A 14,694-nucleotide genomic window follows, 5' to 3' on the forward strand; every position below is an offset into this window, starting at 1 on the left:
TACTACCACCCCTTACACTTAAAATGAATCAGAAAAAAATGGGGGTCAAGCTGCTCGTTTCTGAGATAACGGGTAGCGTCTATGACTACCCTAGTTCCACACAAAATTCGAGTACTTTTTTTCACAGGTACCCCATACATGTTTCAAGCACAAGGCTACTTGACACATTGGTACTAGATGAAATAAAATTGCATTTTTTTTTAACCCAGATAAAACGATTATTTTTTACAACCAACACACTCACATTTATAACCAATCACAGGACTTGTGGTGTTCACTTCTCTATCAAAAGTTCGGTGCACCTCGAACTTTGACCCAGTCGGAAGTTATTTGGTCTAGTACTACCTTTAGGGTCAATATAAGTAAAATTTAGGGACTAAAACTATGCTTTCCACCATTTGCAATGACCTACAAACTCGACAAAATAATGGGAGCTGTGTTCAAGTGGGCCGTCGTAAACATTCATAAACATAAATACGTAGAACCCACATAGGCATAAATGTCTGATTCAGTTCAAATAATTTTAGAATATTCTGGGTTTTTTTTAGTTTGCACTGAGATTAAGACTGTTGATTAGTATTTTAGAAACGTGTTTCGTTTTAGAATGACCAATCATGCGCTCCCCAAACGTTACGAATGAATCCTTCTACGAACAATACCGAACACTGACGATGTTTTACAAATGAATCGTTGGTATCATTTTGGCATTGTTTACACACCAACGTTCGAGCGAGTACAGAGATCAACAAATGAATGTAGATATCGATGGATTTTTGGCAATTTATTTAATGTTTCCGGAAGAAGAAAAATGTCTTATCGATTTCAGGCCTTATATGGCCCAATTTAGGGTCTTTTGTGAACTTGCCTGTAAAATATAGGGCTTTTTAGGGCTAGATAATCAAAATAGGGACTTTTTAGGGCAACCCTTCAAAGCGTGTGCGAACCTTTCCATTAACTGCAAGGGAACTTTTATATGCACTTTCACCTCCTAGACAGCAGGATAGATTTCCCCATTAACTGCAAGGGAACTTTTATATGCACTTTCACCTCCTAGACAGCAGGATAGATTTCCCCATTAACTGCAAGGGATCTTTTATATGTACTTTCACCTCCTAGACAGCAGGATAGATTTCCCCATTAACTGCAAGGGATCTTTTATATGCACTTTCACCTCCTAGACAGCAGGATAGAGTTCCCCATTAACTGCAAGGGATCTTTTATATGCACTTTCACCTCCTAGACAGCAGGATAGAGTTCCCCATTAACTGCAAGGGATCTTTTATATGCACTTTCACCTCCTAGACAGCAGGATAGAGTTCCCCATTAACTGCAAGGGATCTTTTATATGTACTTTCACCTCCTAGACAGCAGGATAGATTTCTCCATTAACTGCAAGGGATCCATTATATGTACTTTCACCTCCCAGATAGCAGGATAGATTTCCCCATTAACTGCAAGGGATCTTTTATATGTACTTTCACCTCCCAGATAGCAGGATAGATTTCCCCATTAACTGCAAGGGATCTTTTATATGTACTTTCACCTCCCAGATAGCAGGATAGATTTCCCCATTAACTGCAAGGGATCCATTATATGTACTTTCACCTCCCAGATAGCAGGATAGATTTCCCCATTAACTGCAAGGGATCCATTATATGTACTTTCACCTCCCAGATAGCAGGATAGATTTCCCCATTAACTGCAAGGGATCCATTATATGTACTTTCACCTCCTAGATTTCCCCATTAACTGCAAGGGATCTTTTATATGCTTTTCTACAGACGGGACTACAGCCTTTCTAAAACAACCTAAAGTTGTGAAACAATATTTTTAAAAAGTCACATTTTAAATCACTTGTGAATGGTGATATCTCTGCTATTGTCAATTTGAGGTGACACAATTTGGAAAGCTTTAATACGAACCTTCTGTATTGTGTTTATAAGGAGAACTATCATCTCATGATCTTCATGTAGTAACAAAGCGACCGACATGTAACCTGAAATTACAAAACACAGCAATAAAAGATGTTACTGTGGTCTTCATGTAGTAACAAAGCGACCGACATGTAACCTGAAATGACAAAACACAGCAATAAAAGATGTTACTGTGGTCTTCATGTAGTAACAAAGCGACCGACATGTAACCTGAAATTACAAAACACAGCAATAAAAGATGTTACTGTTATCTTCATGTAGTAACAAAGTGACCGACATATAACCTGAAATTACAAAACACAGCAATAAAAGATGTTACTGTTATCTTCATGTAGTAACAAAGCGACCGACATGTAACCTGAAATTACAAAACACAGCAATAAAAGATCTTACTGTTATCTTCATGTTACGTGTAGTAACAAGGAGATGGACATATAACCTGAAATTACGAAACATGGCAATAAAAGATGTTTCTTGGAGGTAATAGTATAACAAATAGCATCTCACCATGTCAAAGTTCGAAGTTCACCCAACTTGGAATGTCACATCATTTTTTTTTTATTCCTAATACTATGAAATCCTTTATTTTTGTTTGTTTAAATTTTCATGGTTTTGCTGCAAAAAACACATTTCGGTGGGTACTTAAATTCGTAATAAATTTGTATTACTTGTATTACACGGAATTAGACTGCCACAAAAACAAGTCATTTTACAGTATTATAGGATATTAAACGAGATTCCATATTGTATCATGTTTATGTTGTGAATGAAATAATTTTCAGTTGTCACGAGCTTGATTGACAATTGAAAATTATTTCATGAGGGACATAAACATGATACGAAATGATAGCAAGTTTAATATCCTATTTATTACCCATAATGGATTTTAATTTATATCACTCGACTCGTTTGGTTGACGTTCTTGTAAGGTTGTAGTGCGTCAATCGATGACGTCATCGTGTGACGTCGAAGTGTTATGTCCCACTTGGCATTCTAGTGGGACGTATCACTTTGATATGTACCAAGATATTTTTAACCATATGGGTCATAATATATGTTCTCCCATCCCTAGCCATGCAAGACAGACCCATTCCGTGACGTCAGCCCATACAGAATAAATCTTTCTCCCATCCCTAGTTATGCAAGACAGACCCATTCCATGACGTCAGCCCATACAGAATAAATCTTTCTCCCATCCCTAGCCATGCAAGACAGACCCATTCCATGACGTCAGCCCATGCAGAATAAATCTGTCTCCCATCCCTAGCCATGCAAGACAGACCCATTCCATGACGTCAGCCCATACAGAATAAATCTTTCTCCCATCCCTAGCCATGCAAGACAGACCCATTCCATGACGTCAGCCCATACAGAATAAATCTGTCTCCCAACCCTAGCCATGCAAGACAGACCCATTCCATGATGTCAGCCCATGTGGAATGAATCTTTCTCCCATCCCTAGCCATGCAAGACAGACCCATTCCATGATGTCAGCCCATACAGAATAAATCTTTCTCCCATCCCTAGCCATGCAAGACAGACCCATTCCATGACGTCAGCCCATACAGAATAAATCTTTCTCCCATCCCTAGCCATGCAAGACAGACCCATTCCATGACGTCAGCCCATACAGAATAAATCTGTCTCCCATCCCTAGCCATGCAAGACAGACCCATTCCATGATGTCAGCCCATGTGGAATGAATCTTTCTCCCATCCCTAGCCATGCAAGACAGACCCATTCCATGATGTCAGCCCATACAGAATAAATCTTTCTCCCATCCCTAGCCATGCAAGACAGACCCATTCCATGACGTCAGCCTATACAGAATAAATCTTTTTCCAATCCCTAGCCATGCAAGACAGACCCATTCCATGACGTCAGCCCATACAGAATAAATCTGTCTCCCATCCCTAGCCATGCAAGACAGACCCATTCCATGATGTCAGCCCATGTGGAATGAATCTTTCTCCCATCCCTAGCCACGCAAGACAGACCCATTCCATGACGTCAGCCCATATAGAATAAATCTGTCTCCCATCCCTAGCCATGCAAGACAGACCCATTCCATGACGTCAGCCCATATAGAATAAATCTGTCTCCCATCCCTAGCCATGCAAGACAGACCCATTCCATGACGTCAGCCCATATAGAATAAATCTGTCTCCCATCCCTAGCCATGCAAGACAGACCCATTCCATGACGTCAGCCCATATAGAATAAATCTGTCTCCCATCCCTAGCTATGCAAGACAGACCCATTCCATGACGTCAGCCCATACAGAATAAATCTTCTCCCATCCCTAGCTATGCAAGACAGACCCATTCCATGACGTCAGCCCATACAGAATAAATCTTTGTCCCATCCCTAGCCATGCAAGACAGACCCATTCCATGACGTCAGCCCATACAGAATAAATCTTCTCCCATCCCTAGCTATGCAAGACAGACCCATTCCATGATGTCAGCCCATACAGAATAAATCTGTCTTGCATTGACTATAATGTCACTGAATTTAACATGGGGAGAGTATTACTTTGTTGGTATTATATATGACATCATATTAATGCGTGTTGGTTAGTTTTAGATCAATATTTTGTTAGTAAAACCTTCATTATAAAAGCTGTCTTGTTAATTTGTAGTGTTAAATTATATTTTAACACATGATACAGACGCGACAAATATGATAGTTTACTTTATTTATGATAAAATGGTCAAATACAGAAGTTACGTTTTCAGCCATCTTTGTTTGTTCGTGTAAAATAATGGTTTATTTATAGAATGAATGAATCAGTGGTGGAAATTTCAACCCTGGGACTCATCAAGCCTCGTCTCAGTTTGAAATTTTCACCACCTATGGTATACTTTTTCTATCCCACATGACCACATATGATGGAGTCTATTAATACCGATTATTAAAACACATTCTAGTAATAACCTCTAATGTATCAGATCTTTTATACATGTTAATATCAATAAAACGGTAAAACAGATTGCTTTGTTCAACGACACCACTAGAGCACATTGATTTATCAATTACTGGCTATTGGATGTCTAACATGTGGTAATTGTGATATACAGCCTTAAAGAAGAAACCCACTACATTTTTCTGTTTGTAGCAAGGGATCTTTTATATGCACCATCCCATAGAGAGGATAGCACATACCACGACCATTGATATAACCAGCCTTGGTGCACTGACTGGGACGACAAAGAGCCCAGTGGGCCCACCTATGGGGATCGATCCTAGTCCAACCATGCATCAGGCGGGCACTTTACCACTGGGCTACATCGACCCCCACTATCAATAAGAAAGCACCAACAACTGACCTATTCTCTTGTTGATGCCCGTTCCTTTCTGTGCCAGCTTCACCGCATGGATATGACAAAATGACACATCGTATCCCAGCATGCAACAGAACACCAGTCTGCTGAGGAAGTCGCATTGCTGAGGCTGGAAATAAAATATTAATATTCATGTAACATCACATTTAAATTCGATATTTGACTGCAAGATACAATATTTAACAAGCATTCTAAGAGGACTCCTAAAGCAGGGCCAACTCTGGCACTCACCAAATTCGACTATTGCAAACTTTGAAAACAACTGGGGGATTTTATTTTAATTTGGCGAAAGAATTTCAAGTATGAATTGATATTTTGTTACAAAATAACTGGGTATCTATAAAAATTTGGAAGTTTAATGTATAATTTGGCGACATTTTCTGCTGATCTAGAGCTAGCTATAGCCCAGTAAAGCAATGTATGTATAAAATTTGGAAGTTTAATGTATAATCTGGCGACATTTTCTGCTGATCTAGAGCTAGCTATAGCTCAGTAAAGCAATGCATGTCCACCACCACAACCAGGCTCAACACATTTTCATATCTCCTACGTTCAAGGGCCATAACTCTGTCAAATTCGGACAAATCACCATGAAAGTCAAACTTGATCTGTAACGTTACATTATAAAGCTATACATAAAAGTTCAGCTCAATATCTCGAAGCTATGCAAAACAAATTCTGAAAAACTATATGTGGGACAAACAGACAAACAGAAACAAAACTTAAGTTTTGCCTAGTTGGACTAGTGGAAGACTCAAAATAAAATGATGCCCTACCGTAGTTTTTATCTCAGGTACGTGTCAGGCATACGTATGGAACTACATTGTACGTATATATGCAGACCTACAACTTGTTTAGAACTGTTATTACGATCACTAAGTTGTGTCTTCCAGTATACTTACAGTGGAAATATTTGGTTGTGACAAAGCTTTCTGCAACATCTGCATTTCTCTGCAGACAATCTGCTCCTCATCCTAAAATACAATAAAACAAATATATATAGCGAGAGAGGAAAATGGAAAATATCAACAGAGTCTATGTTAATCAGCATTTGTCGAGGCTCTGCCGAGAGAAATACCAATTAACTAGACGAGGTTGATATTTTACATGTCAAAAAACATGAGTAGCGATTTCTATTTATCCTTTAACACTTCTGAAATAACATTTTAATTAAATTTTTAGTAAATCACAGTACTAAAGTCGCCACCATCGGTAATATGATGTCATCACGATTAGCACAAATTAGTTTGACATCACGCATTTTGACTAAGTCTTTGAAAAAGTTACGCTCAGATACACAGGTCTTATTGGCTTGTAAGCAAATGACCCATCCACAGCAACACATTACCTAGAGACCTTGCAAATTTGCATACCAAATGACCCATCCACAGCAACACATTACCTAGAGACCTTGCAAATTTGCATACCAAATGACCCATCCACAGCAACACATTACCTAGAGACCTTGCAAATTTGCATACCAAATGACCCATCCACAGCAACACATTACCTAGAGACCTTGCAAATTTGCATACCAAATGACCCATCCACAGCAACACATTACCTAGAGACCTTGCAAATTTGCATACCAAATGACCCATCCACAGCAACACATTACCTAGAGACCTTGCAAATTTGCATACCAAATGGGTGGGTTAGGTTCTGCTTGAATCACAAACATGTTGTAATATAATACATGTGTATTTGGGATTTCCATCTCATAATTTTACATTTCCAATCCAAAATCTGGGTTTTGGTATTATCAATATTTATTCTCAATCAAATACAGTGACTTTGAATTGGCCAACAGACTGATACCTATATTATGTCCTTTCCCTAAACTTAACACAAACATGTTTACTAATTCCAGGGATGTGAGACGGGCTGGAACTTACTGCAACCAGGGTCCAGGGGCCGCTCAAGAGCCCCTGAAGGAAAATTGTTGTTTGCAACCCCTGGAACTGCCAAGAATTGCACTCAATGCTAACAAATCTAAACTGGTTATAATTTATAATATAAGGCACACATCATAAACTTGAAACTGTTAAAACATGCAAATGAACCGTGTGTGGTCAACAGTACTGAACATCACGTTTTTGTTTTCCTGGATGAAATGGAAAAGCACATTTACGCGTTTCCGCGTAGCTTTCACATCCCTGTAATTCAAACCAACTGAAAAGAAAGTCAGACATATATATATTCACTGTAGTTAAATCTGGGTTTTGCATCAAAACTAACAGAATGATTCAGTGGCGTAGCGTGGGTTGTCAGCGCCTGGAGCAAGGCAAGTATTGCGCCCCCTAACCAGTGGACCGTTAGCACGCCCCACCCACGCTACGCCACTGGAATGATTAGTACAATTACTTTGCCGTTTGAGAGCTAGACAAACATTTGGTTGGTTATAATCGCTCTCTGCCGAAAACACAGGATTTTTGTCTACACTATGTTTTCCACTCTTTATACAGGATGAAATTCAACAGCCCCCACCCCCCTTTCAACAATGTTTCAGTTCAAAATGTACGAACTGTCAGGTTTCTTTCTGTAGTCAGGCCCTAATCTAGAATTGAAAAAGTAGGAGAAGGGACTTCTCCCTTCCCAGAAGAAAGGGGAGAAGTTGGTTAAAAACAGGAGAAGTGAACATTTATTGGTACATTTTGTAACATTTCATCAGTTTTCATGTTCAATCATAAAAATTCCAAATTTTATACTCGGTTCTAATCTTAATATTTCGATACAAATACTAGCCTACTTCCAGTAATCAAATTTAAACAAAAACGTTGTATGTTTCAATAAAAACGTGATACTATTAAGTAGTTGATAATGTGCCACTATGTTAAAATTAAATTATTATTATTAATTAGTATTTTTTGGCATTACTGAAATGAATGTGGCCAAGGATTGACAACGCTTGACTGGTCACAGCAAACGGTGTGCCAAACGTCACTCTGGAAAAACATTAGCTCGGTTTATGGGTGTATCTGAAGAATGTCAACATTGGACTACAACATATATATTTAATCTCTTCACAACAGAAACTGGCACGAGTATTAACATTTATTGGTCGATTTTGATAATAAATTGAACAAGATAAAAAATTATTTCTTTAATCAATCGTACATTACAGTACACGTTCACAGAAACTATTTCCTGTTAATAGCTAGGCTAGTTCACGATTACTTGGGGATAGTCTGGAAGGAAGGAAGGAAATATTTATTTAACGATGCACTCAACACATTTTATATATGGTTATGTGGCGTCAGACATATGGTTAAGGACCACATAAGATATTGAGAGAGGAAACCCGCTGTCACCACTTCATGGGCTACTCTTTTCAATTAGCAGCAAGGGATCTTTTATATGCACCATCCCATAGACAGGATAGCACATACCACAGCCTTTGATATACCAGTCGTGGTGCACTTGCTGGAGCGAGAAATAGCCCAATGGGCCCACTGACAGGGATCGATCCCAACCCGACCGCACCTCAAACGAGCGCTTTACCACAGGGCTACGTCTCACCCCGGGATACAGTCTGGCATCAAAGTAAAAACACTGTTTGACATCGTGAAAAGTGAGCTATAACAATAAACAAGTCAGGGTCTTGACGTCTGTTGTGTGATTTCCTTTTTGAAATCGGATTAGATCCAGAATATTACGGTGACTTTGACTTCTCACTACTGCTAATAACTCGGCAACTTGAGCGGACTTTCGCAAAATAAAACGCTAATTTCGCCGACAATATTAGGGCCTGTGTCGTGTGTGTATTAGTACTATTACTGATTAATGTGTGAAATATTTGTGATCAGTGATTCTACGTCCAACATAGGAATTATTATTTTATTAAGTTAAATTAAGAGGAGTAGACTCGAGTTGGGTAATTCCATACAGGTTTGGATGGAAGTTCATGTACAGCACATTGCAGACAGATGGTATGCCTGAACAATACTAATATTCAATGATCTCCCTTCTGTGATGTGTAAAATGTTGAATGTTTTGAGTATGCTCTGTTTCAAAATTGTTTACAAACGGTTTACCGTCTAATGTTGGAAGCGGGTAATGTACACCAGGCGGGTAATTTCGTACATCATATCGGGTAAGATCGTACAGTTGGGTAGCTATGAATAAAATCTCACCAGGTCGATATATATTTGGAATGCATTTGGTAATGACATGAATGGTTTCAAGCTCGGATCCAGGATTTTTTTTTGGCAGGATTGGTTATATACATGGCAAAATCTTGTACATTAGCAATAACAGGTCTAATGACATGGTTTTCGGTCTTTGGGAGTTGTTGCGGTTCCTTTCGGGTATTGTAGATATGGAAGGTATGTGTGGTGTTGGCAGTTTCTGCTGGTTACGCAATTGTAGGGTATACGTGGGTCAAGGTTTGACAGTAATTCGTTTAGTTTATTTTGGATTTTTTGTTGTTGTTGTTTTCTGTTTTTACTAGGACGGGCTTTGATTTGTTTGTAATTTGAGGTTGTTTAATTGGCAGAGGGTTCCTAAATTTATATATGTTTTCTATAGTTGTGGTGCTCGAAGGGAACTGAACATTGCAGCCTAGGAGCGACCGAGGACTGTGTTGTTGGGCCCTTTAAAATAAATGGGAAAAAAAACCAAAACGTCCCGCACCTTGGTATAGTTTAATAAATAAGACTACAATTGGCTTTAAAAGTAGTATATTTACAACACGGAGAGAAACAGTTTAACTTAAAAAAAAATGTAAAATTCTGAAAACCCCCCACATATTAACAGGTAGGCTATTCACCTATGTGAGCATAAGTTTGGTTTCTGGGTGTCTGTACGGAATTTGCCGCAGCTGTAAAGGTGTCATAAAATGATGGGAAAAATATCCGCCCAGTCCCCCCTTCCCCTAACCCTAACCGTAACTCCAACCCTAACCCCAACCCCAGCCCCAGCCCCAACCCCAACCCCAACCCCAACCCCAACCCCAACCCCAACCCCAACCCCAACCCCAACCCCAACCCCAACCCCAACCCTCAACCCTAAACTAAAAATAATAATGGAGGGGACCGGGCGGATATTATACCAACCGGTGTAGTGGATATCAACTTTGGTGCCTTTCTTGTCACGGGTGGGTTGTTCAGCTGTGTCGCGGGAAGAACGATCAGCCAATCAGTGTGCAACACCTCCAACTAATTGTAAATATGGATATAAATAGCTGGAAATGCCCCGGGAATTATTTTAAAATTACGTAACAATATACTGGGTAATGTAAACACAAAGTCGTAGAATATATAACGTGTTTTATTTGGGTGTACGGAGTTCGCCGACCGTAAAGAATGTCCGGACTCGACTCTAATCCTTGCCTACTCGATGGTTGGTAAAACGATGTTAAAATCTCGCACTTTTGTCACACAGTTGTCTCTGACGGCAGACAGCGATTATACCTGTCCAAATCCCCGTCAAGCTCTTGGACGACAGAGTACACAAGCTAATATTATGACTAGCCACTTACATATTTCGAACCAATGCTGCTGACCATTTTAATAAAATTCTGAAAACCCCGAGGTGGTGCATTCTGGCTGGACTTGCAATTCCCTCCAAGAAGGCTCTCCGAAAGAAATTTCGGAAAAGAGGCTAAGGTTTTTTCCACGATATCACTCATAAAGACAATTTTTGATCATCTGATAAAAAGAACTGTCATTTCTCGGCATTTAGTACAAGGGAGATAACTCCCAACTAATCATTAAAATCGGACTGGTACGAGGAGCACGGGCCGGTTACAAGAAGGACGCGTAATTTTCTTAAATTATTCAGCGTACCTTTTTATTTGTTCATACTCCTTTTTCACATCTATTCCCAAGCCGAAAGAAAGTTCAGTAAAGATAAATTATTACTTATAATGCATCTGCTATAGGGACGTAGCGTGATCTGGACCAGGGGGGTTCGAATATGAACCAAATGGACCCTTTTTCTATTTTGTTTTGCACCACTAGAAACTCCATATGTATAAACCTGTATGTTTTAATTCTGAAAGCGGACCATTTGCTTCAGGCAGGGGGGCAGATCCCTTGCTACTAATGGAAAAATGTACCAGGTTTCCTCTCTAAAACTATATCAAAATTACCTAATGTTTGACATCCAGTGATTAATTAATCATGTGCTCTAGATAGTGGTATTGTTAAAGAAAACAAACTTTTAACTTAATTATACACTGGCATATGAAGCAAGGGGCCTTGTGCCCCCACACACAAACACACTTTATAGCAGCAGACAGGTCTCGGTGGTGTCGTGGTTAGGCCATCGGTCTACAGGCTGGTAGGTACTGGGTTCGGATCCCAGTCGAGGCATGGGATTTTTAATCCAGATACTGACTCCAAACTCTGAGGGAGTGCTCCGCAAGGCTCAATGGGTAGGTGTAAACCACTTGCACCGACCAGTGGTCCATAGCTGGTTCAACAAAGGCCATGGTTTGTGCTATCCTGCCTGTGGGAAGCGCAAATAAAAGATCCCTTGCTGCTAATCGGAAAGAGTAGCCCATGAAGTGGCGACAGTGGGTTTCCTCTCAAAATCTGTGTGGTCCTTAACCATATGTCTGATGCCATATAACCGTAAATAAAATGTGTTGAGTGCGTCATTAAATAAACCATTTCTTTCTCTCTTTTTTTTCATGAAATGAAAATTGTAAAAAACAAATTTAGTTTTTTTTTTTTTTTTTTAAAAGGACACTTGAATTATTTTAGAGGGGACTGGTCCCTTCGGACCACTCCCCACCCCCCATGAATTCACCCTTGGAAGCAACATTTCACTTTAGTATTAACCAAGGTGGGATGTATTTAATTGATGTGTTTTTTTTATATTTTCTCCAAAACAAGACAGTACATACCATGAACAGTGGTTTGGATGGAGGAAAATTCCATGTCCCTCAAAGATTATTCATCCTGTTTCCTATTGCACCCCCAGGGTGGTGGTATATATGTAGCCCCCATCGGTGGGCCCATTGGACTATATCTCATTCCAGCGAGTGCTTCACAACTGGTGTAACAAAGGTTGTGGTATGTACTGTTTTGTCTGTGGTATGGTGTCAGCAATGAGTTTCCTCTCATCTGTTTAGTCCTTGACCACATGTTCGACCCCAGCATAGCTGAAATGCACACTGGGGAATATTTGCTGTTTGTCCCATAACATTGGTTAAAACAAAAAATCATACCACTTCCCAATGTATCTAATGCATTATAACCATAAATGAATATGTTGTGTGTGTCATTAAATAAAATTTTTTTCTTTTTCTTATTGCAGCCAAAGTGAGCACACAATCAACTAAATCCCTTCCCAAGCAGGCTGGAGGGGGGGGGGGGGGGGGGGGAGATGTAGCCCAGTGATAAAGTGTTCTCTTGATGGGTGGTCGATCTGGGATCGATCCCTGTTGGTGAACCCATTGAGCTATTTTTCGCTCCAGCCAGTGCACCACAACTGGTATGTCAAAGGCCGTGGTATGTGTTATCCTGTCTGTGGAATGGTGCATATAAAAGATCCCTTGCTGCTAATCGAAAGAGATTAGCCCATGAAGTGGCGACAGCAGGTTTCCTTTCTCAATATGTGTTGTCCTTAATCATATGTCCGACGCCATATAACCGTAAATAAAATGTGTTGAGTGCGTCATTAAATAAAACATTTCCTTCCTTCCCTTTCCAAACTTTATGGAAACATGTAGAACCAATCTAAATCTTCTCTCAGTAGCCCTGTTGGTTATTTTATGTCAAAGGCATATTTCTCGTTCCACCCAGTGCACCATGACTAGTATACCAAAGGCCGTGGTATGTGCTATCATGTCTGTGGGATGGTGCATATAAAACATCTCTTGCTACTAATGGAAAAATGTTGTGGGTTTCCTTTCTAAGACTATATTTCAAAATTATCAAATGTTTGACATCCAATAGCCGAAGCTCACGAAGTGGCGACAGCGGGTTTTCTCTCTCAATATTTGTGTGGTCCTTAACCATATGTCTAATGCCACATAACTGTAAATAAAATGTGTTGTGCACGCAGGCCCGTAGGACGGATTTTCAAAGTGGGAGGGCTCATTTTTATGGTTGTTCTATCGTCAGGTTTGTGTATTAGCATTATAAGACATTTTAAAGTCACAAAATAAAAACTGGATAAGGGGGGGGGGGGGGGGCGAGTCCCCCCAGGCCCCCCGGCTCCTACAGGCCTGGTGCGTCGTTAAATAAAACATTTTTCCTTTCCCCCCCAATAGCCGATGATTAATAAATCAATGTGTTCTTGTGGTGTCATTAAACAAAACAAAACAAAAATTCTTTTTTTTGAAAGCTCCATCAACTGCTCCACGACTGGCATATCAAAGACCATTAGTTACTGTGTGTTCTCTTCTTTGTTAACGCGTTGGTGCATAATGTAGCTCAGTAGTGGGAATGGGTGGAAATGACTTTGGTTAGATCTGATGGAGACTTTTCAAGACAGTTCGGCATGAAGGTCCATTTTCAATATCACTTCAGGGGTGCAAAAATGGCAAATATTTAACTAGCCCGCCAGACCAGAACCAACTAAATTTTACTAGCCCGCCAGAATTTCTCTAGTCCACCAGTTTATAGAACAATATATTATAATATATAGTGTCTTCACTTCAAATGAAATATATAGATATATTGAGAAAACATTAAAAGCACTTGGTAAGTGATCAACATCACGTGGCAAACGAAATAGAAAAGACAGATAGACTGTCAGGCTGGTAGTTTCATTTGACTAGTCCACCAGAATTTCTCCAGTCCGCCAGTTTATAGAAGAATATTATAATATATAGTGTCTTCTCTTCAAATGAAATATATAGATATATTAAGAAAACATTAAAAGCACTTGGTAAATGATCAACATCACGTGGCAAACGAAATAGAAAAGACAGATAGACTGTCGGGCTGGTAGTTTCATTTGACTAGTCCACCAGAATTTCTCCAGTCCGCCAGTTTATAGAAGAATATTATAATATATAGTGTCTTCTCTTCAAATGAAATATATAGATATATTGACAAAACATTAAAAGCACTTGGTAAGTGATCAACATCAAAGTCAAACAAAATCAGAAAGACAGATCAACCGTAGTTGTATTTTTTAAATCGTCTGTAGGAAAAAAAAGAAAGAAGTGTTTTATTTAACGACGCACTCAACACATTTTATTTACGGTTATATGGCGTCAGACATATGGTTAAGGACCACACAGATTTTGAGAGGAAACCCGCTGTCGCCATTACATGGGCTACTTTTCCGATTAGCAGCAAGGGATCTTTTATTAGCCCTCCCCACAGGCAGGATAGCACAAACCATGGCCTTTGTTGAACCAGTTATGGATCACTGGTCGGTGCAAGTGGTTTACACCTACCCATTGAGCCTTGCGGAGCACTCACTCAGGGTTTGGAGTCGGTATCTGGATTAAAAAT

The 14,694-nt window shown here is 39.6% G+C and overlaps 1 protein-coding gene across 1 annotated transcript in view; it reads right to left on the minus strand.

The window, feature by feature from the left end:
- The window catches only part of LOC121373687 (AP-4 complex subunit epsilon-1-like), a 53,695-nt gene extending 42,749 nt beyond the window's left edge, over positions 1 to 10,946 (minus strand). Inside the window, exons 1-4 of the mRNA XM_041500413.1 lie at positions 10,758 to 10,946; positions 6,181 to 6,252; positions 5,264 to 5,387; positions 1,923 to 1,996 (exon numbers count right to left, since the gene is read on the minus strand). Of these exons, the coding sequence (XP_041356347.1) occupies positions 1,923 to 1,996; positions 5,264 to 5,387; positions 6,181 to 6,252; positions 10,758 to 10,907 (420 nt within the window). The 5' untranslated portion in view covers positions 10,908 to 10,946. The remainder of the gene's footprint in view (positions 1 to 1,922; positions 1,997 to 5,263; positions 5,388 to 6,180; positions 6,253 to 10,757) is intronic.
- Positions 10,947 to 14,694: the final 3,748 nt, after the last annotated feature.

This window comes from Gigantopelta aegis, chromosome 5 (assembly GCF_016097555.1).
Source record: "Gigantopelta aegis isolate Gae_Host chromosome 5, Gae_host_genome, whole genome shotgun sequence".
In the NCBI taxonomy this organism is placed as follows: Eukaryota; Metazoa; Mollusca; class Gastropoda; order Neomphalida; family Peltospiridae; genus Gigantopelta; species Gigantopelta aegis.